General features: G+C 38.0%; 1 protein-coding gene across 2 annotated transcripts in view; it reads right to left on the reverse strand.

Annotated features, from left to right (window-relative positions):
• RCAN2 (regulator of calcineurin 2) overlaps positions 1-22123 on the reverse strand; it is a 70192-nt gene that overhangs the window by 32858 nt on the left and 15211 nt on the right. The window contains exon 1 of one of the 2 annotated variants that reach the window (XM_010004895.1): positions 2281-2367. The exons of the other annotated variant lie outside the window; for it this stretch is intronic. Coding sequence (XP_010003197.1) covers positions 2281-2367 — 87 coding nt within the window. Of the gene's footprint in view, positions 1-2280; positions 2368-22123 lie in introns of those variants that run through there. 2 annotated transcript variants of the gene reach the window in all.

A 22123-nucleotide genomic window follows, 5' to 3' on the forward strand; every position in this document is an offset into this window, starting at 1 on the left:
AATAGACTAGACTTCATTTTTCAATACCACTTGTGCCTTCTGGTTGCCATGCAGAAGGACTGGGCAGAGAAGTGGACACAGGAGAACGGCGGAGGGAAGGAAGGCAGGATTTCTGTGCTTGCTTTTGCTCTTTTACTTCAACTTCCACACATTTCTTCTTAGAAAGAGCCTCCCTCCTTTAACATTAAAGCTTGATGTTCCTATCATCCTATCAAAGTCAACATAAACGTTTTTACATTCTGCCAACAACAACAACAAAACATCTTGAAGTGAACCCCTTTAACAGACCAAAAGAAAGTAATTTTTTTTGGCTGCAATTCTCCTGGGCCTGAGCAAAGAGCAGTAGGTCTCTCCACCTTTAAAATATTGGTAGCAGTGGAACTTTCAGGCAGAGGATGCCTACACTGCAGCCTGCTGTGTAGAAAGGGACTGGGGATGAGGGCAGGGAGGGCAGGCTCCAGCCCTGGAAGCAGCCTGGCTGCTGCAGCGCTGCACAGCCTCTGAGAACCGAGTTTTTTGACAACTAAGTGAAAACCAGTCTGCAGTGAGCTGTGGGTCACTGAGGACAGACTGCTTCCAGCACCCAGCCAGGCTTCAAAGTAGACTTACCACTCCAAAGCTGCACTGCAGTCTGCAGTGCAGTCTCCATTGTAAATATACCACCCAAAGTCTGTACACACCACATTTTAATTCAGACATCCGGGAGGGGGGGGTAGAAAGGCAGTTTTAACCAAAGCCAACAAAGTACAGAATAGTCAAGGAAAATGAAAGGGATTACAACTCCTGAAGTGTCTCTGTAACCCTTTTGTTCACTTTTATCCCATGTTCCTGGGCCCCACTTTCCAGCAGCTTAAATCAGACTAATCCAAGTCTTACCAAAGTGAATGGAAAGCTTTCTGATTTTATGGAAGCCAAAATTTAGCTTTTTCATTGCTACTGTTGTATGAATAAGGACACAAGCAGATCACGACAACTTCCATTTCTTGCATAGTCTTAGACTGAACATGGGCCAGACAGCAGCACTGGGTACAAGTCCATATCATTGTAGGTGTAATTCCTAAATTTCTAAAAAAATATGTTATTCAGTAAAAAAGAAAAGAGGTAACACATCCCAGTGCAGGTAAGGCAGTCCACCTTAACCACTCCTTTGAATTATGCCCTATTTAATCTCTAAAGCCAGCATCAAAATGTTAGTAAAAAGCTTCTTAAATTACAAACCTCTTTCTGGTAACACAAAAAAATCTGTACAAAGTATGCATATCACCTGGTACCAAACTAGCAGGGGAAATAAAAACTGTAACATCTTGCAAATGAAAGTGGTTTCCAGATATTTCCACTGGCTTCAATGTTTGACTCAGAATTAAAGAGGACAGAGGTTCAAAATTTGTCCTCCGATTTGTAAACCTTTTCCCCCCCAGTTTCATTATTTTAATATTAAGAACTGAGCAGATTAGAAACTAGTGTTGTCTGTATCTCTGTTCTTTAAATAAACTGCTGAATCTCACTATATTATGCCTCTGAGCTCTTTCAGATGATCTGTGAAAAGCATACTTAAAATTCCTCTTTCCAACTTAATTTGCAGTGATTTTCCTGTAGTAATATGAGAATAAATGAAAAAGAGAATTGATTTCAACAGTAAGCAATTACACACAATGATTTTTCTACAGCAGTTGTCTAATTAAGAGACTATGAGCCCAGCATATCAAGCCTTTGATTTAAGCATTGGTTTTGCATATGTAAGATGCGCAACTTTTATTGTTATAATGCAGATGCACCAAAATACTTGCTACAAACTTTTAAACCTTCACAAACAATTTGTACTTGTTTACATGATTGAGATCTGAAGAAAAGAAACAGCTACTGTTCAACTGAGTAAAGATATCTGAAGATTATCAACATCAATAAATAACATTTATGTTGAGGCTAATCTCTAAAGTGACACAGGACTAAAAATATCTTGACAAAATTAACAATGAATTATTTGTAATGAGTATGAAACACGTATAGGCACAGATGTCAGTTATATAATCCGTTTCTTATATTATTAGAGTAAACACCAGACTACACTTTCAGTTTATCAAAACACAGTGAAAGGCAGGCGTATTTCTCTCCCATATTTCTCTTCCCTAATTAACAGATTTTTTTTTTTAACTGCATGTCTTTTGCTACTGCAGCAGAATCTCATCTGCCTCCTTATTCTCAATTGCTACATACAAATGCCTATTGCTCCCAAAGGCTTTTCTAAGAAGCATCTGTAACAAAAGAATTGGAGGTGCATACCTTAACCTCTTGGTTGGCAAAAATCTCCACATCAACCCCGCAGGCAACCAGAGTGGAGACATCACAGTCCATCCTACGAGCTGGCATCCCCCCCCTTGGTACAGAGTTAGGCAACCTCAGAGTAAGAAATTATTAGAAGGGGGGAAAAAAAATAAATAAATCTTCAATTCAGTACTGAAATTGAACAGTCCAAAATTCTGCTTCAATGCTGACAATAGCTGCAAGCTTCCAACACAAGCTCTCTGCACTTCCCCGAGTTGCTCCTTGCCTTTCCCCTGTACACCCACCAACTGAGCAGGCACAGCACAGTCACAGCGCTATTCCATCTCTCTCAGCAATGACATCACCACAGACTGACATAAGCTAAATCTATTTTTTTCAACCCTTTTATCTCTAGGCAGCACAGTGGATCAAATTGAACATGATTATGTGCTAAATCTGAACTCAGACTAAATCAATTCAAGCAGCGTTCGCTGGCAACTGAGTCATGGCTGTTGTTTCAGCTGAGTGCTTATGTTGGCAAAAAAGATCCGTGACACTGAAAGCTCCACTCTGAGGTGTAAATTAACCCAGCATTTAAAACCAGTAGGATCAGGGTAATGTTTGTTACTTTTATTATACTTTAAAATCCACAGCAGAGTGCTAATAATAATAATTTAAAAAGAAAAGCACACAACAAAAGCCTCAGTATTCTGCTTTCAATAGCTCTAAGTCTTCTTTCTGAACAAAGCACACAACAAAACCCCCATACAACAGATTAGAGAACATCTAGTCCTATCGTCAGGCTGATTGACACACTGCAAATTTGACCCCAGTACTTAAGACATACAAGTTGCACCATGACTCATCTTCAGAAAGATCACAAACATGTCTGTGTGTGATTTGGAAGTCAATGCCCCTTCAAGGAACAGAACACGAAAATTTCCCTTGAAATCAGCACTTAACAGTAGGCAACCTTTATACTCAATGTCCTGAGGGTTACTCCTTCAGAAATGTAACAATACTCAACCACAAGAAATAAGCTTAAGTGAAGATGTTTTATACCTGCTGACTCAGCAGTCTGTTTATGCTTTGCACATTTTTTTTAATAGAAATAAAATATGTACATATTTGGGACTTGTAAAGTTGATCTTTATCCCAGACTTGCACAATTATTTTTCTTCCGTTTCATTCTTGTAATCTGTAAATTGTTTTTAATTGCTGCAGACATGCAGAGAGGACATTTATTAAGTCAGATGGACAGGCAGAATTAAAATACTGAAGCATTGACATAAAGCTAGCAGAAGCACATAGCTCAATGTAGGGAACAGTTCTCCTTAAATCTGCTTCACTGACAAATATTGCAGCTTGCACCACCTTCCGTGATGTTTCACATAGTTTGCTACTGGTCTTTAAACTAGGTTGTCTGAAACTATCTAAGACACCAATGTGCTGAGCCACAATCAGTTTGGGCTGCAGACTCCCACACCCTTAATGAAATGCAAAAGCAATTTTTCCGGGGAAAATATGAAGTTAATTGCACCAGAACTGTGCATTCAGACACCTAGAAGCAGAAGCAGCTTCAGATAAGACTCAAGCCACCCATTGTCCAGTTTTACTCCTTCTCCAGCACCAGAAATTTTGTTAAGTGCAGGGAATTCCACATTAGCTGATGAAAAACCTCCACTGAGAAATCCACTTTGTACCCCTGCAAGTTAACAGGAAGTGAAGATTCCGATACAGAATAGCTGAGATCTCTTACCAGAACACTCTTTTCCAAGTTATATTAAATTATTAATCTACTTTTAAACTTGCATATATAGTAGCTCCCTCAACAGCAATCACAAACTGAGATCCAAAATCAGGACAAAAACATATCCCAGCACTAAAGATTTTACAAAGCAAGACTATATCCATCAACAGAAATAGCACAAGGCAGCAAATAAATTATTATTATCATTATTTTCCATTGTTTTGTACACCAGTCACTTAATCACTACAAAGTTTTTCATAAACCACAGGAAAGTACTTTTTAGAAAGAATTTGAAGTCAACATTTTTGTGTATGTTTAAAAACTTTCATTCACGTGTTTGAAATTCATATAGATGTGATATAATAAAAAAGCCATGGTTGAAGGTTTAAGTAGCCAACAGTGGAAAAATCCTGTCATCAGAAAACTGAGAAGTTAGTAAGTGCTGGAAGAAAACACTGAAAGCAAAGAAGAGTCATGTATATCTGAGCTTAATGAAAATTTAAGCAGTATGGACCAACAGGATAAAAAAATATAATGAACATTTGAAAAAGGAAAAGATCAAGAATTAGACTATGCTGATGTCAAAGGTGTAGAAAGGCATCTGAAGTGAAAGTGATGCCTGGCCAAAGTGTGGTTTCACAGCAGTGACAGAAAAAAAATATCTTACACTATGGAGCTACACTGAATAGCTCTACAATATTTTTTTTCTCTTTTTTTTTCATTTTTAAAACTGTGATCTATCAGTTCCAATAGCCCATCTCCTTAATTGTCTTATGAGCACTGGTATGTGGTGTGCAAACTGACTTTGTGATTATTCTTGCACTTCTATTATTCATCTCCTTTCAAGACAGAAATCACCGCAATTTTTCACTCCATCTGAGTAAGGAAACTTCACCGAGATCACAGTGACTTTCACTTCTTGTATCTTCTTGCCTATTCCTAAACATAACCTATTTTTTCCCCCTTAAAAACCACTCTAGCTCACTAGGGTGTTTTAGCGAGCTCTTTACAAAGACAACCTAGTTGCTTTTGATTACCTAACAGAGGAAGCCTACAGAGCATTTCAGTACTTCAGCTTACATCTTTCAATATATGTCATATTCTATTTGTTACTACTTCCTTCTTATTTCAAATCAAGACATAATTCTACATGAGATTTTTTTCAGGGCACTCTACAATTCCTTATAGTCTCACCTAGTGTTAATAAAAAAAAAAAATAAAAAAAAATTTAGTAGTAGTGTCTGCTTTCTGCAAATCATGAGATTTAATTTTTTAAAATCAAATTTAAAGAAAGATTCTTTCAAAAAAATTCTTAACTCTGGCTCTAAGTGTTTTTGATAAACTCAATTCACCAAACTCCTAAGAAAAACTGAAGCCATATTTAATGTATATTTTAAAGTATCATGTTTAATAAACAGAAATTGATACAGACTCATGTGCACTCCAAGCATACTCCAAGAACCTACTCTTCCAGTAAGTTCTCTAGATCACAAAGTGCCAGTAATGGCAGCTTTTGTATTGACATGAGTGCAGGAAAGCTGCCCTCTGGCTGGCAGGTACTAAGCTAGGGGGCTTGTAGATCCCATACCTAGAAGTTTCAACCAACAGTTAAAGGCTAGACAACATTTGGAATATAAATACTGGCCAATATGAGTAGATTGTTTTTTTCAAGTAAAACAGCTGGTGCTGAGGACCAGACATCAACATCATAGCTATTTCAAGAGGGATTATTTTATGCTAGCTCTAGTATGCCCTATGGACTGGTACCCAGCAGCACCAGTGCTGGAGGCATCCTCTGGTTTACGTTCAAATGAAGGGAACCCACATGCAGAGTGCTCTGCAATGTGAGCCAAAGCACAAAAGGTAGAAGACCACAGAATTCACAGAATGGTTTGGGAAGAAGAAAATTATCTGAACTAGAATGCTAATGTAAGAGTCAGGAAAAAAAAAAAGTTATGAAGGATTTCTTCCTCCTTTAATAAAGATAGTATCAAGCAACTCAAATACCCACATATGGCAATGCAAGAATATTTCTGTAACTGAATAAAGGACTATGTCATTTAGCCAACATCATTTTGCTGTTTCATTTAGCTACATACAAGTTTCAACTCTGAGTCAGAATTGTTCAATTACTTTGACCGTGGCAGCATCATTCATAGCCCTTAGCTTCCAAGTATATGCAAGAAGATGTGAGGGGGTGGAAATCAGTGCATGTGTCTTCTGCCTATTGGAGATGGTTACAAATTATTCCCTGTGCCAGATCCACACAGGATAAGAACTATGATGGTTCCAGACTACAGAACCCTCTCTCATAAAATGAGCTGCTGCAGTTCAAAAGTCAGAAAGTCCTTCATTCATTTGGTTAACAGATGACCACCCACAGAATACGTAACACACACGAATCCCTGATAACAGAAGAGGATCATAACCCTGCAGTGTAAGCTGTATTTATTTGCAGTCTACACAGTATCCTAGACAGATTACATAGGTTACATTTAAAAATTAAGATAACTAAACATAGATCTCCACATCATGGTATATACATTGCCATTATAGGTGACAGGTTTGGGACTTAATTTCATAGCTGCAACATGGATAGTCAGTGCAATGTGAGATGCCTTAGGGCATCCGAGACCCTTCTCTTCTAAATCATCAGCCAGAGACCCCAAGATACTCTTTAAGATATTTAAATTAGCACTAAGCACCTGTAACTGGGCAACTGAATGCTTCTTGTTTGATACACTCAATGAATCTAGTGGAATTTTGCTGACCAGTCACCTGATACGTAGTTTCGGATGGGCTGAACTGCTCTTTAACTTCCACTGACTGCTAATTAGATTTCCAGCAACTACAACAAACTGAAATATATATCGTATATGCACCTATGTACAAATTGATGTTTACATTTCAGTATTGATCTTGAACTGAATACTACAGATTACCACTGTGCCTCAGTTACTTCAACAGCAAGACAAGAATGGTCATACTTATGTATTGTGTAGTTATATGGCAAAATTAATGAGCATGTGTAAAAAAGATTTCCCAGGCAAATTTTTAACAGATAAGATTTTTTTGTTATCTTTAGTTTTATAAAATACTCCAAAACAGTGACATGCTCAGATTTGTTTACTCTTTTGGTACTTAAAAATAGCATTAAAATGTGTATTCTGTAAGTCAGCCACACACACAGGATGTCAGGCCAATGCTCTGAGAGCTGCAAGCAGCTCTGAAATCTCAGGCACCACCTTGGTTGGTATTGGGAAGATGGAGGTGCTCACAGACTGGCACAGCAGCAAGATGGTGAAGAGATGGATTCCGTTCTTTACAGAATTACCTTTGTGACCTTGGATGATGATCATGCAGGAACACATATTCAGAAAGACTCAGACTCCCTGTGCTTTATTTGTTAATGGATTATGCCAATTGGGATAGGCCTGTAACACTCCCGCCTAGAAATGAGACTTAGTTATCCATGAACTCTGTTAAACAGTTTCAGAATGTATTTTAAAATTATTTCCATTTACCCTTACATGTCTCAGACTAGCAAGGGTATTTAACATGCCTGTATGTATTCATTGTCACTTGAGATGCTTCATCACAGCAAAATGCTCTTGAAAGAAGAGCCTGGAATACCAATGCTTACTGCTGGGAGAGACCAGCCTTATCTCTCTGCTGCAGCTCTGCACAGGACACGCAGGTGAGAGATTTAATGGCTGTGCTGAGAGAAAACAGTGCTTACTGCCGAGCCAGCAAAAGCAGTGCAGTTCAAAGGAGAGTAAAAAAGGAAAGGAGAGTAAACTGTCAAAAAGCATGCAGTCAGACAGAATAATAGGGTTTTTTATGTAATTGGTATTTTATCCTCGTACTACAGGGTGGGTATTTTGCTGCAACACCTTAAACCAGATAGTATCTTTTTCTCTAACTCCTTGATCCAGCTTCAGACAAAAAGTATTAATATTTAACATTCACCATATACAATTACCCATTCTTATCTTCATTATAGACAGAAGACACTGTATTTCATTTTGATAACTGCTCTGGTGTTTTTTTTGTTTGAAAGAACAGATGGATGTTAGCTAATACAGCATCTATAAGTCAGATATAAAACTTCTCCAGTGGTTCTAAAGCAAAATGTGGAATCTGCTAAGATGTGGGTTTTTCCCCCTAGACCATACAGCTGATTATCAGAAAACAAAGAAAAGGAATCCAAGTAATTCTAAATATTCATGAACCTGTAACATTTATAAAATAGCTTTATCCAAGTTCCTCTCTGCAAGGCTGATTTCATTATTTCACAAACAGAAGAAAAATACCATGATGGCCCATTTAAGAGCCTGTATCTTATGTGATGATACAAAATAACAGATTTTGTTTCCTCCTTTTCCTGTCCATAAAAAACAGACTTATTTTCTCAACTACAACTTGATAAATAGCCTTCCATTGACCCACTGCAGGAAAAGACCAGAATCTTCTATTCTTCTGTTTTGCAATCTCAGTTTACTCAATAGTTTTTATAGTCACACAGCTCAGAACAGTTATTAACAAAAATAACAACAGAGCTGGTTCCCATACAGTCATCCTGTGCATGAAGTATCAGTACAGTGGTTTCCAAAGATCTGTATTTAATAGAGTTCTAAATCATTTAGTCATTCCATATGTTGGTTCACTCTAAAAGGGCGTTACCATGCATCTTCAATATGAAATTAACAATAATTAAATAGCAGATACATTAAAAAAAAATACAAGTGAGTAACAGAAAACTGATTTTATTTTAAAGCAATTCATCTATATTTTAACAATCAGCTTCCTTGAAACATGGAGCTGTGAACAATAAACCCAAATGTATGCTATCATACAGAATAAACTTTTTCTACTAGAGGAGTATTTCCATACAAAAATTCTAACTCATTCTAGTTTTGAGTCTTCAGAAAAAAAAACTGAAGTATTTCTGATTAGAGTCATCCAGATTCATGGAATATCTTGTCTGCACTAGATACTCTGTCCAAATTAGAGACACCAGTAAAATGCCTAATACAGAGAAAGCCTCTATATCTACCAGCACAAATTTTTCCACACTTTCAAACAATGGTATCAGCAACACCTGCAGTTGAGGCAGCAGTTCTGCATGTGCCATACAAAGTCTATAGCAGACACAAACTACTATAATAGATGCATATGTGTTATTCCTCACCACTTTACTCGGTCAAGCCTCTTAATTATATAGAAAAGCCTAGACAATAGTGACTTTTTACCTTGCAGCATAAAGCAAGCAGGATTTACAGTAAAAAGGCAGTTATATGTTCACTGTTAAAAAGAAAAAAATTACAAATACTTATTTGTAATTTAATATGTAACTTTAAAATAGCATCTATAAATCTTAGCCATAAGCTGAGCTTTTACAGCCAGAACTTCATACTCATCCTTCCAACTTAAGATGGATAAGCAAAACTCTAGTCAGTTCACTTGGGATATCACCCACCATATTACAATTTCCTCAGGCCACAGAGATAAAATTAGGCTCAAACAGTACAACACACAGCAAGAGGCATCTTGGGTGCACCATCTGCTTTCAAGGGAGCACTTGGAACTATGTTGTTTTACTTCATGGCACTGTATTTTCAACTTGGACAAGAAGAAATTTATGTTCCAAAACATGCTTTACAGCGGAAGGTCATAACTCTTTATATTAGCTCTTCAATGACTACTAAAAATATTCTAATATTGGTTGGTATCAAACAAAGCAACCACTACTCATGGAAAGGATATGCTCTGCAGCTAATAGATTTATTCCCACTCTAAATTACTAAGCATATCTCAACCATGTTTATATTTCTGACATAAGGAAGTAATTGAAGATAGTTACAAGCCAAGAAACATTCCTTGAAGATATCAGAGCTCGAACCAAAACAATTTCTTATCTTTTGGACAGAGAAACTGGAAGAGTGATACATTTCCTGTTCTGTCAATGTTCTTTTAGGATCTTGAAATATTATTGTAATGTCTGGTTTCCACTTACAAAATGTTTTACATACACCAAGGAATGCAGCCAAATTTCTGAAGGGACATGTACCACACCATATACAGAAGGCAGATAGAAAAATAAATACAAATTCCCCAGCAAAACAATTCCTGTACCAGGATGCAGAGTGTTGCAGGACAGAGGCCTGCCTCATATTGAGCTGTATTAAGAGAAGGCTGCTGAAGCCTTTAAGGCCTCATATTCACTGTTGAAGGGCATAGTACAAAAAATTTTCACATAAAAGAGTAAAAGAGCATCTTGCTAACTCTGGAAAGACACTCCCATCACTCTCCCATCTGGCTGTGAGCCAGGAAGCACAGAGGTCATGAAGCAGGGGCAAGGAACAGTCACTCAGCCTTACACAGATCCCATTTTAGCAGTAAGCATAAACCAACAGGGACTAAAAGACATATGGATTCTGATATCCACAAGGATAGTCCCAGCTTGCCTTACTCCTGTAAAGATACAAAAGAGAAAGGGGATGACAGACAGAAATGTTTCTATATTAAGGTCAACTTAAATGGGAGACTAGCTACAGAACTAAAATAAACATTCAGAAACCACTAGATACCACAGAATCAAAAAAGGTTGGAAAGGCCTTTTAAAAGCCATTCTAGCCCAACCCCCCTTGCAATAAGCATGAACACCTTCAGCTAGGATCCAGTTGCTCAGAGCCTCATCCAGAGACTGAATGTTTCTAGGGATGGGGCAAATATCTCATGGTAATTTGAACACACATAGATAACAGAAGTTTTTCTGCAATGCAGAGTAGTTACAGAGCACAAAGTCCTGCCACAATCAATCTCCAAGGCATTGACAGGTTTGGAGTTGTGTGGATTTTTTAAAAGTCAATTTAAGACCTGGAAAAGTTATTTAAATTTTAATGGCCTGCATGCTTGACTTTCTGTCATGCCTTTGAAGCATTCCCTAGCTATAGAAACTGCTGTATTTCAATGTACTAAATACATTTTGCAGCTTATTAAGATAAACACAAATAATTATTTTTGCTTATTTATTACTATACACATTTCTAGAAGTAAAACATAGGCAAGCTTTACTTACAAAGTAAATGTCCTTCTGCCCCTCCAATGTACAGTGGATGAGAGGTTAAGAACTATTTTAGCACTACTTCTAGAGCACAAGTTTTATTTAAATTTTAATGGCCTGCATGCTTGACTTTCTGTCATGCCTTTGAAGCATTCCCTAGCTATAGAAACTGCTGTATTTCAATGTACTAAATACATTTTGCAGCTTATTAAGATAAACACAAATAATTATTTTTGCTTATTTATTACTATACACATTTCTAGAAGTAAAACATAGGCAAGCTTTACTTACAAAGTAAATGTCCTTCTGCCCCTCCAATGTACAGTGGATGAGAGGTTAAGAACTATTTTAGCACTACTTCTAGAGCACAAGTTTAGCAAAGAAAGAATATTTTAGAGCAAAATTTAAAAGGCAGAAGAATGAAGAGCTTTTTTTCCCCACCATTTAAAATTGGTACCACCAGTGATTTTGTAATCCACAGGATTGTTGTTTGCTGCAACTAACAGAATAACTTTTATACATTGTATTAGTGTATGTTTCTGACTAATTTTTTTATATTTATTACTTATTGAAAACTCAGTTACACAGAATTTGTCTGTAATTGGAGTATTTTTTACTTTGGTGACTGGGAAGCAGTACCAACAATTTTATAAATCAGAAAACCTGTCCTATTTAGATACTACACTTGGTGCTGTCTAGACTCTGGGTTGGTCTTTCCCTCAAAAAGCCCAGGAGAACTTCTGGATACAGAGATATTCATATATCGTATCATAAACTGGGAAGCTGGAAGCTCAGAAATGAGCCATAGGGTGCACTCATATCCCAAAGATATAAAGGTTAACTCCAGAGAGGACTCGGAGACAAAATGCAGCAGAAACAGTTTCTGCTATATCTTTCTTGACTCTGGAGTAGATCCTCCTCCTGACACAGCAGTAATTTTATTCTGTGAATTGGCAATGAAAGTAGCTGATATCCTGATTAAAAGACTGATACAAACCTTAGTGCAAATTCACAATCTTGGGGGGGGGGGGACGAACAACTTGTAAACCCTGCTACCAGAGCAAGGAATGTTCTCATTAAATCCTTAAGTCTTCTGATGCAGCTGCTTGCCAGAGTAACAGACTGAGCTGAATGAAAAGACTAAGTTTGCTTTTTGGCTTCTAATACTGCTGGGAAACCATTCCAAATCCAGATGTCACCAAGTCTGAAGACCACATGACTGGACAAGAATAAACACAACTTTATTAAATATAGGTAAAAGTATAACAGGGAAGCACAAGCCTACACAAATTGAAGAGATTTTTGGAAGAGTTTCTTTAAAGAGATCATTGCATTCATATACCAAACAAGCTGAAAAAGGCAGCAAAAGTTTTAAGTTAGTCTCCTGCTGAAGGGAATCTTTTGGAGATTTTGTCAAGCATGATTTATTACAGATAAATAAATGGTGGACCACATATAATAAATCATATGATACAGCACTGGACAGCAAATAATTCGTTAACACAGAGAACACTGCATTGGTATAGGAACTGCTGAGTGCAGAAGAGGACAGCACTGCCAGCAGAGGAAGTACCAGACCAGAGGGGAAGGCTATTAATAACACCACTTCTACTGAAAAGGATTATTAGCAGTAATTTTATCTGGCAGATTAATGACAATCCATAAAACAGACAGGCACTCACAAAACTATCAACGGCTTAAAGTTAGAGATGTTTCAAAGCACAGGAAGACTGGTATCAGGACTAGTTCATTGAGGACTAGCAGCTGGGGTAAGTTAACATTTGGGAAAAGCCAATATAATCCCAGGTTTCAGCAGCAAAATACTTCTAGGTAAAGAGATAAATTATTATGTCACAACACCTCAGTTCAATAACAGGTACAGTTTAAAGAAGAGATGTTGGTAGCCCCAGTACACACTTGTCATAAAATAACAAGCTCCAGGATATCTGCAGGATTGCTAACAGAACAGCAAGACTGGCATTGCTGCTGGAAGGAGACGAGTAATTTGAAAGAGTTTTGTTAAGTACTTGGGGGAAGAAGCACAAAGCAATAGTGGCAATAAACTTGAAATAAAATTACAGAATTATGTGAAAGATCAGTGCCAGTGCTGTAGAGAGAACTAAAGAAGCTTGAACATACTCCTGTTTCATACCATTTTGCATCATCAGATATATCAGAATTTTAGTCAGTCACCATGATTAGGAGGAGTCTAACAGTGTTCTGAATAATGAAATAGCATGGGACAAAGTGTGGGTGTCATGAAACCCAAGCACATGATCAGGTCATCTGAGAGGTTCTTATGGTTGACACAGTCCTTCAGCCATAGAATCAGGGGAAAAACATTCTTAGTTGAAATTTGCTGAGCATAGATAAAATTGGATGGATTGCCTGGATCTGTCACCTGGATTCAGGGCGAAGATACTGCAACACATTCAGCATAAAAGACATCAGGAAAAGAACAGGAGTTTGGTTTCAGTCATTCAATTTTTTACATTGTCAGCAAAGTACATATAAGTGTCCTTTAAAACAGGCCAGCTGGATTTCAGGAGCCAGATAAGAATTGGGAAGCTGAATCAACTCCAGCTTTTGTGCTAGATGACTGAAGTCAGATGAAATAAAGGAATCATCCAAGGCAACTTAAAGAAGGTTCCTACCAAAAGAGAAAATGAACCTATTGTGATTCTGTGCTTATGTCTCACCATTAAATTAGGAAGAAAGTATCAAATCAAAGTCTAACACCAACTCATTAATGACCATAAGAAGTATTGGAAGGTACTTTACTTCCACAGAGCCTAATTTTAATTTGGGTAAAAACTTCAAGAAGTGCCACTCAAAGAAGTGCCCAAATTTGTGCAATAAAACTATTCTGTTAAATCAGTACACGCAATTGATCAGTAGAAATTAACTGGTCAGGAAAGATAAATTTAAATGTGGGCAAACAGGAAGTAGAAGTCTGATACTAGCATACCAACACTCCTGAACCTATCAAGAAAATTCCCCTGCATATAAAGCTTTCCTATAAAAGCTCTTTAAGAACAGTCTTAAATCCTAACTTTTGTTAAAAGGGCAGAAAGATGAGTAAGAATCAGGGAATAGTGGCAGTTGGAAGGCAAGTCTGGAGATCACTTAGTCTAGCCCTCTGCTCTGTGCAGGGTCAAACCAGAGCAGGTTGCTCAGGGTCATGCCCAGTCAGGTTTTGAGTATTTCCAAACACTGAGAGACCACAGTAACCCTAGGCAAGCTGTGCTAGCACTTCATCACCTTACAATTAAAAAAAAAAAAAAAAAAATCAATTATTTAAATGAAAATTTCATGGTTTTCCATTTGTGCCCACCACTTCCTTTCACTGAACACTACCAAGAAGTGTCTGGCTTCGTCACCTTCTTCAAGAGAGGGGACTGTTCCCCTCTACACTGCTGTGGTGAGACCCCACCTGGAATACTGTGTCCAGTTCTGGGCCCTGCAACACTAGAAGGACATGGAGTTGATGGAGCAAAGTCCAGAGGAGGCCACGAAGATGATCAGAGGGCTGGAGCACCTCTGCTATGAAGACTGGCTGAGAGACTTGGGGTTGTTCAGCCTGGAGAAGAGAAGGCTCTGGGGGCAGCAGTGGGCTTTGGGAGTCTCACTGACACCAACTCTCCCTCATTGGCTGGGCCAAGTCTGGATCCAGGAATGGTGATTTTCTATTATCTATCTCTCTAAACTTTCCTTCTACTCTCTCTCCCTCTCTTCTTTCATAACATCATTAAGTAACATAAGGCCTAACCACAGTTTTTTTTTCAGGTTGTGCAGCTTAAACATATATGTATTGTTGACTCTTGTGATCAGGAGCTTGATTCAGTGCTTGTCCACTATGAAAACTGTTTTTCTTTATACCCAGTTGGAATTTCCCATATCACAAAATATTTCACTGTGCACCTCTAAGAAAAGTCAGGCTCTCTTCCCTACAGACACTCATTCAGTGGCAGTGGACAGCTAGATCCCTCCAAAGTCTTAGTTGTCTCCTCCTTAGGCTCAATAAGCCCAGACCTCCACAGACAGCCTCTCCATCTGCTGTGCTCCTTCAATTCTCTTCTCCAGCTCGTCTACATCTTTTTTGTATAGACAAGCCCAAAACAGGACATCCTATTCCAGATGTTGCTTCTTAAGAAAATAAATCACCACCTTCAGCCTGCTGGCTCTGCTTGTGCTGATGTAGCACCATTAGCTGTGACTGAAGACTAAAATTTGAACATTTAAAAATACAGAAGTCTCAGAGGAAGAAAATAGAAATAAAGCAGAGTTGGAAGCAAATTCATCCCTGTCTTCTGTATCCTCACAGATGGATGGATGGGTTACCCTTTGCTTGGCTTTCCATCCAGCAATAAAGCTGCCTCCTGCAGTACAGGAAACTCAACACACTGTCCCCTGGTTTCCTAAGAAATCTCTTACCAATATCCCTGCAGCTTGTGTTTCTGTTCCTACCTCTTCCCAAAACTCTTCTGTGCTGCAGGATTATTCCCCTCAATTTTTCTCCCCACCTACTTTGTTTTCAGGATGCCTGCCTTTCCTAATGCTCAGTTGTCTCCCAGGGAGAAATAACTCTTCTTGGGCTGTCCAGCAGCTCAGGTTTCAAGGCCCTGTAGCTCACAGAGGGCAAAACAAGTTCTGTAGGCCAATCCCAGCCATTAAAAAAACAACAAACAACAGCAAAATAAAACCACACACAGAACAAATTACATGCTAACACTAAGCATTCAAATATAATATCACCTGTTTCATAAGTATTTTAAAGAGCTTTGAGTAAGACTGTCTTATCAAAATCCTTACCCAGTGATCTCATTTGTAAGCTGATGAAGTATGACCCGCATGAACAGCTCTAAAATTGGTTGAAAAAAATGTGGGCAAACAGGAAGTAGAAGTCTGATACTAGCATACCAACACTCCTGAACCTATCAAGAAAATTCCCCTGCATATAAAGCTTTCCTATAAAAGCTCTTTAAGAACAGTCTTAAATCCTAACTTTTGTTAAAAGGGCAGAAAGATGAGTAAGAATCAGGGAATAGTGGCAGTTGGAAGGCAAGTCTGGAGATCACTTAGTCTAGCCCTCTGCTCTGTGCAGGGTCAAACCAGAGCAGGTTGCTCAGGGTCATGCCCAGTCAGGTTTTGAGTATTTCCAAACACTGAGAGACCACAGTAACCCTAGGCAAGCTGTGCTAGCACTTCATCACCTTACAATTAAAAAAAAAAAAAAAAAAAGTCAATTATTTAAATGAAAATTTCATGGTTTTCCATTTGTGCCCACCACTTCCTTTCACTGAACACTACCAAGAAGTGTCTGGCTTCGTCACCTTCTTCAAGAGAGGGGACTGTTCCCCTCTACACTGCTGTGGTGAGACCCCACCTGGAATACTGTGTCCAGTTCTGGGCCCTGCAACACTAGAAGGACATGGAGTTGATGGAGCAAAGTCCAGAGGAGGCCACGAAGATGATCAGAGGGCTGGAGCACCTCTGCTATGAAGACTGGCTGAGAGACTTGGGGTTGTTCAGCCTGGAGAAGAGAAGGCTCTGGGGGCAGCAGTGGGCTTTGGGAGTCTCACTGACACCAACTCTCCCTCATTGGCTGGGCCAAGTCTGGATCCAGGAATGGTGATTTTCTATTATCTATCTCTCTAAACTTTCCTTCTACTCTCTCTCCCTCTCTTCTTTCATAACATCATTAAGTAACATAAGGCCTAACCACAGTTTTTTTTTCAGGTTGTGCAGCTTAAACATATATGTATTGTTGACTCTTGTGATCAGGAGCTTGATTCAGTGCTTGTCCACTATGAAAACTGTTTTTCTTTATACCCAGTTGGAATTTCCCATATCACAAAATATTTCACTGTGCACCTCTAAGAAAAGTCAGGCTCTCTTCCCTACAGACACTCATTCAGTGGCAGTGGACAGCTAGATCCCTCCAAAGTCTTAGTTGTCTCCTCCTTAGGCTCAATAAGCCCAGACCTCCACAGACAGCCTCTCCATCTGCTGTGCTCCTTCAATTCTCTTCTCCAGCTCGTCTACATCTTTTTTGTATAGACAAGCCCAAAACAGGACATCCTATTCCAGATGTTGCTTCTTAAGAAAATAAATCACCACCTTCAGCCTGCTGGCTCTGCTTGTGCTGATGTAGCACCATTAGCTGTGACTGAAGACTAAAATTTGAACATTTAAAAATACAGAAGTCTCAGAGGAAGAAAATAGAAATAAAGCAGAGTTGGAAGCAAATTCATCCCTGTCTTCTGTATCCTCACAGATGGATGGATGGGTTACCCTTTGCTTGGCTTTCCATCCAGCAATAAAGCTGCCTCCTGCAGTACAGGAAACTCAACACACTGTCCCCTGGTTTCCTAAGAAATCTCTTACCAATATCCCTGCAGCTTGTGTTTCTGTTCCTACCTCTTCCCAAAACTCTTCTGTGCTGCAGGATTATTCCCCTCAATTTTTCTCCCCACCTACTTTGTTTTCAGGATGCCTGCCTTTCCTAATGCTCAGTTGTCTCCCAGGGAGAAATAACTCTTCTTGGGCTGTCCAGCAGCTCAGGTTTCAAGGCCCTGTAGCTCACAGAGGGCAAAACAAGTTCTGTAGGCCAATCCCAGCCATTAAAAAAACAACAAACAACAGCAAAATAAAACCACACACAGAACAAATTACATGCTAACACTAAGCATTCAAATATAATATCACCTGTTTCATAAGTATTTTAAAGAGCTTTGAGTAAGATTGTCTTATCAAAATCCTTACCCAGTGATCTCATTTGTAAGCTGATGAAGTATGACCCGCATGAACAGCTCTAAAATTGGTTGAAAAACAATTATTAGCAAAACCACTAATAATCGAATGTTCAACACCCATTTGACAACAAGTAACAAGCACAATTATAAGGGTCAGGATCAGGGCAGATGCTGTTCAGTATCTTCCTAAGCACTCTAGACAATAAGACAAATTGCAGACATAGTAAAATAAGGGGTATAGCTTTAAGTTGCAACTTGGGGGGTCCTGATTGGGTATCAGAGAAAAATTTTTTCACCTGAAGGGCAATGCAGCACAGATGCCATCTACCCAGAGAGACTGGAATTTCAGTTCATCACAGGAGCTTTTAAGTATATAAAGCTATCTTTTTAGTTGGCCTATAGCTTATTCCAGTATTGCCTAGAGAAGTAAGATTTATACAGGATCAAATTGCAGTTAAAACAAGTAATTTTGCAAATAAACCAGTAACTTTTGCAGTAACGAGTTGTCACTGAATAGTTTTTAGGTACAGAGACACCTCTATGTTGTTCTATACTTGTCCAAGTTTCTTGCTCTTACTTTTAGTTGCCCAGACTGCTCCAGTAACTCATGTGCTTGAAGTCTGGCAAGCAAAATTTCTATGGGCTTGCTTAGAATTACTTGACTTCTCTGCTAGCCCAAGAAAATCAGTAGGCTTCCATATCAACATTATTTTTCTGAAGTATGCACACATATGTAGTACATACATATGCCCATGCAACAGAGAAAAAGCAGAATAATCAAACTGGAAGATTTCCTATCTGCCCTTACATACTCAGAATATAGAAAAAAGTACTCAGATTTGGGTTACTTGGTATATATATTATTTCCTTTTACACACAGTAAAACAATGTTTAAATACTACCTTAGAGCAGGAAGTTTGCAATTAAATGGTCTGGCTTAGCACTCATTAAAATGTCAAAGTTGTATAAACATGAAATAATGTCACCAAGATAACTCAACATTACAGAAGGACATGAGTCAGATCTACCAAAAAATGCTCCTAGCATCACTAGGGCTTTGCTATTCATTTTCATTGTGTTTACTCCTCTAGGGTCTAGTTCATTGTATTAGGTCTTGTACTAACAAGTATCATAGTCCTGAAGTGCTGAAAATATACTGAAAGTTACAGGTAAGGAAAGCAAATCATCATGTGAAGTAACGAAATAGTTAGAAAATAAAAATAAGACATCTTGTCACATGTTACTTTTTAGCTGATAAATTATGAAAAAAAATCTTATGTTTGCTAAACTACTTAATATGCCAAGAGGGCATAAACTTGTAAAAGCTTGCTTCATGCTGCAGACTATTGCCACTGGAGAAAAAACATTCAGTACAAACATGGGGATGAAATTTAGTTCCCATGAGAGTTACACGAAACAAAACAATTTTTGTCTCCAAGTAACTACAATTCCTAGAAGACAAACTGCAAAAAACAAAATTTGGTATCAAGAACTTAAATTCATCTTTAGGGAAATGCTCTCACGCAGGAAATCATGCAGCATCAAGGGATTACTGATAACCCCAAATGAATTTATTTTTTTCTCAAGCTCAGGTATAAAACAGAGTAAGTTCATGAAAATAGTTTCTCTACATCATCTGTAAATTAATACATTCCAAAGTGCACGCTCATCTAGAGGTCTTTTAAGTCACTCAGCACCTGAGATAAATGAGCATGCAATGGAATTAATTAAAAATGGTAGAACTTACCATCTTCTTATACAGATAAGTAAAATCCAGTAATCACATCAGCAGTCTAAGAGATCAGTATTTCTGTCTGCAATGCTTTATGCTTTTATGCTCAATGCATTTAAAATGACTGATGTATTCAAATATTTAATGGTGCATTCTCTTTAATCTTGTTCTTTTATTTAACTAACTTTATGCATTAGATACCAACTGTATCCATTACTTATCAATTAGCAATGCTAATTAATTCTGTGTATATCTGGGGGACATCCTCCCTCCCCCATAAAAATCAGAATACCAAGGATTTCTCCCCATCTCTCTAAACAGTGGAGAGAACACAAGCAAGATATTTTTAAATTAGAAGATAAAGGGAATGCTAAAATATTTTATCCGGTTATTTTTAACAAAAAGTCTCTTACCAAGGCTGAGCTATGAACAGCACAGTACTCCATGTTCCCATTTTGTTCAAAACATACTGTAAATTTATTTGAATAATTTACTACTGCATATTTTAGCTGATCTCATTCATCTATACCAGGCTGAAACTTCACCCATCTTATACATTACCTTGCTTACCAAATAATCCTATCTACTTGGATAAGGCATTGCCAAGTAATTCTTACAGTACATTTATCCTAGCAACATCCCTGCTACGGTAGGTGGAATAGCAATGGAAACTTTGGATGCACATCTAAAGCAGCCTGGTCAGGACATGAAAAACAAACCCATGAACACAATCTGGGTCCCAAACAAGTCTGTAATAATTTGGTTATGCTTGCTTTCCACAGTATGGATTCCAACCTATCCACTGAGGACTTTCCACTTAATACATATCTTGGATCATTTCCTTTGTAAGTAGAGGTACAAATATCCTTGTGTTAAGTTGATATGAAGAACAGAACTTGCACAAGCTCAATGTACTGATGGTAAAAGGGAACAGATGGGAGTTAAGAAAACAAAACAAGAACTGTAAGCAGTTATTTGAAGGCTATTTTACCTATGTAGACTTTTTCCATGTGGGTCTTTTTCCATTTCAGGGTAAAGGTAGTGGACAGAGCAAGTAGAATGATATACAAATGCAATATTATTATTTGTATTACCGGCATATATCAAGTGGAGAATTTAAAGTACCAATAAGAAGCTGAAGTGTAAAGAAAAAGCTCCCATGTTTTCTTTTCAAGCTTTTAAAAAAGTCCTTATCCCCAACTTCTGGTGAGACTATTTAGACAGATGAGGGATTCCAAAGTTCAAATTTACAGTATCAATATAAAAAAGCAGTTAGCTTCCCTCACAAAAATAAGCCGCTGTTTTTTTCTTAGGTAAGCAGTAGGTTCTGTGCAGCCTAAGTACACAAGGTAAGCAGTAGACCAAAACTACCTCAAAAACAGCAGTGTAGCCATGTTCATGGGCAAGTAAGCAAAAGAAATTTAAGCTTCAAGTCTCAAGGAGGGTGGGGGGTTCACTCTTCTTGTTGTCAATAACATGCCCATTAGCAACACTTAGTTCAGGGAGACAGCAGAACTAGGACTCCAGGAATAGGATTTGATTTTCTTCCAAGTGCTTTTTTTTTGTGCCTCAGACCTCTTTTTTGTAATTCAAGTTTTCACACACTGATTTCCACCATCACTGCCCATGGGCCAGATTCTAAACCCTTCCAAGTCATTCTAGACACCTTTTTCCAGGCATTGTCCTGCCAGCATAAAAAGAATCAGCTACAAAATACCAGCCATTCATCTCAATTTAGAAGAACAAGATCCTTCTCTAAGCACTGAAAAAATCATTAACTTCATAAAATTCAACTATGTAACCCAATATTAAGTGCTTGTCTAAAAACTCTGACACTTCTAGATTCATTTTACTGTTATCAGTAAAAGCAGTGGCTCCAGCAGTGGAGCCATTTCATCAAAAATTAGCTAGCACAGTAGGACATCCAAAAAGCCTTGAATAAACATGAAAGTGCAAGTTGGATATACATATACAGAGATGAAACACTGAATATTTAAACCACATTAGGATTCTGAGCTCAGCAGACAATTAAGAAGTATTAAAAGCAATTTATTAATGTGAATCAGGGAGAAGCAATCTGCTTCCTGTGGTGCTTATATCAGTACTTGCTTTTTGGGAGACTGCCTTCAGCACTGCAGAGCACTTACATTTCCATTGTGTAAAATGTTCTGTTTAAACCTTGCAGATAATCCCTACTCAGCTTCAGATCAACTGCAATGTACAAGTTGGCAGTGTTCTAGTTCAGAGTTTGGTGGTATAAACTGAAATTTCATATAACTCATGCTGCACATATCCACACACCAATAATAAAAACAAGCATTAAAAGATTATTTTCTAGAAGTATGTTCCAGTTAAAGAGAAAGTAATTTGAAAAGTAAAATCTGCATCATTAAATGACATACAGAATATGTCTGTAGCACCCTGTGATTTTATAAGCTGCAAAAAACAAGATTGTGATCCAGGGGAAAGCAAACAGCAAGAGGGAAAAAAGCAAAGTTAAAGGAACTGTATTGATTCCCATTTTAGACTTTTTCTCTAATCTTTCTTACAAAGTAAGC

Source organism: Chaetura pelagica, unplaced genomic scaffold (genome assembly GCF_000747805.2).
Source record: "Chaetura pelagica isolate M959 unplaced genomic scaffold, ChaPel_1.0 scaffold99, whole genome shotgun sequence".
Classification (NCBI taxonomy): domain Eukaryota; kingdom Metazoa; phylum Chordata; class Aves; order Apodiformes; family Apodidae; genus Chaetura; species Chaetura pelagica.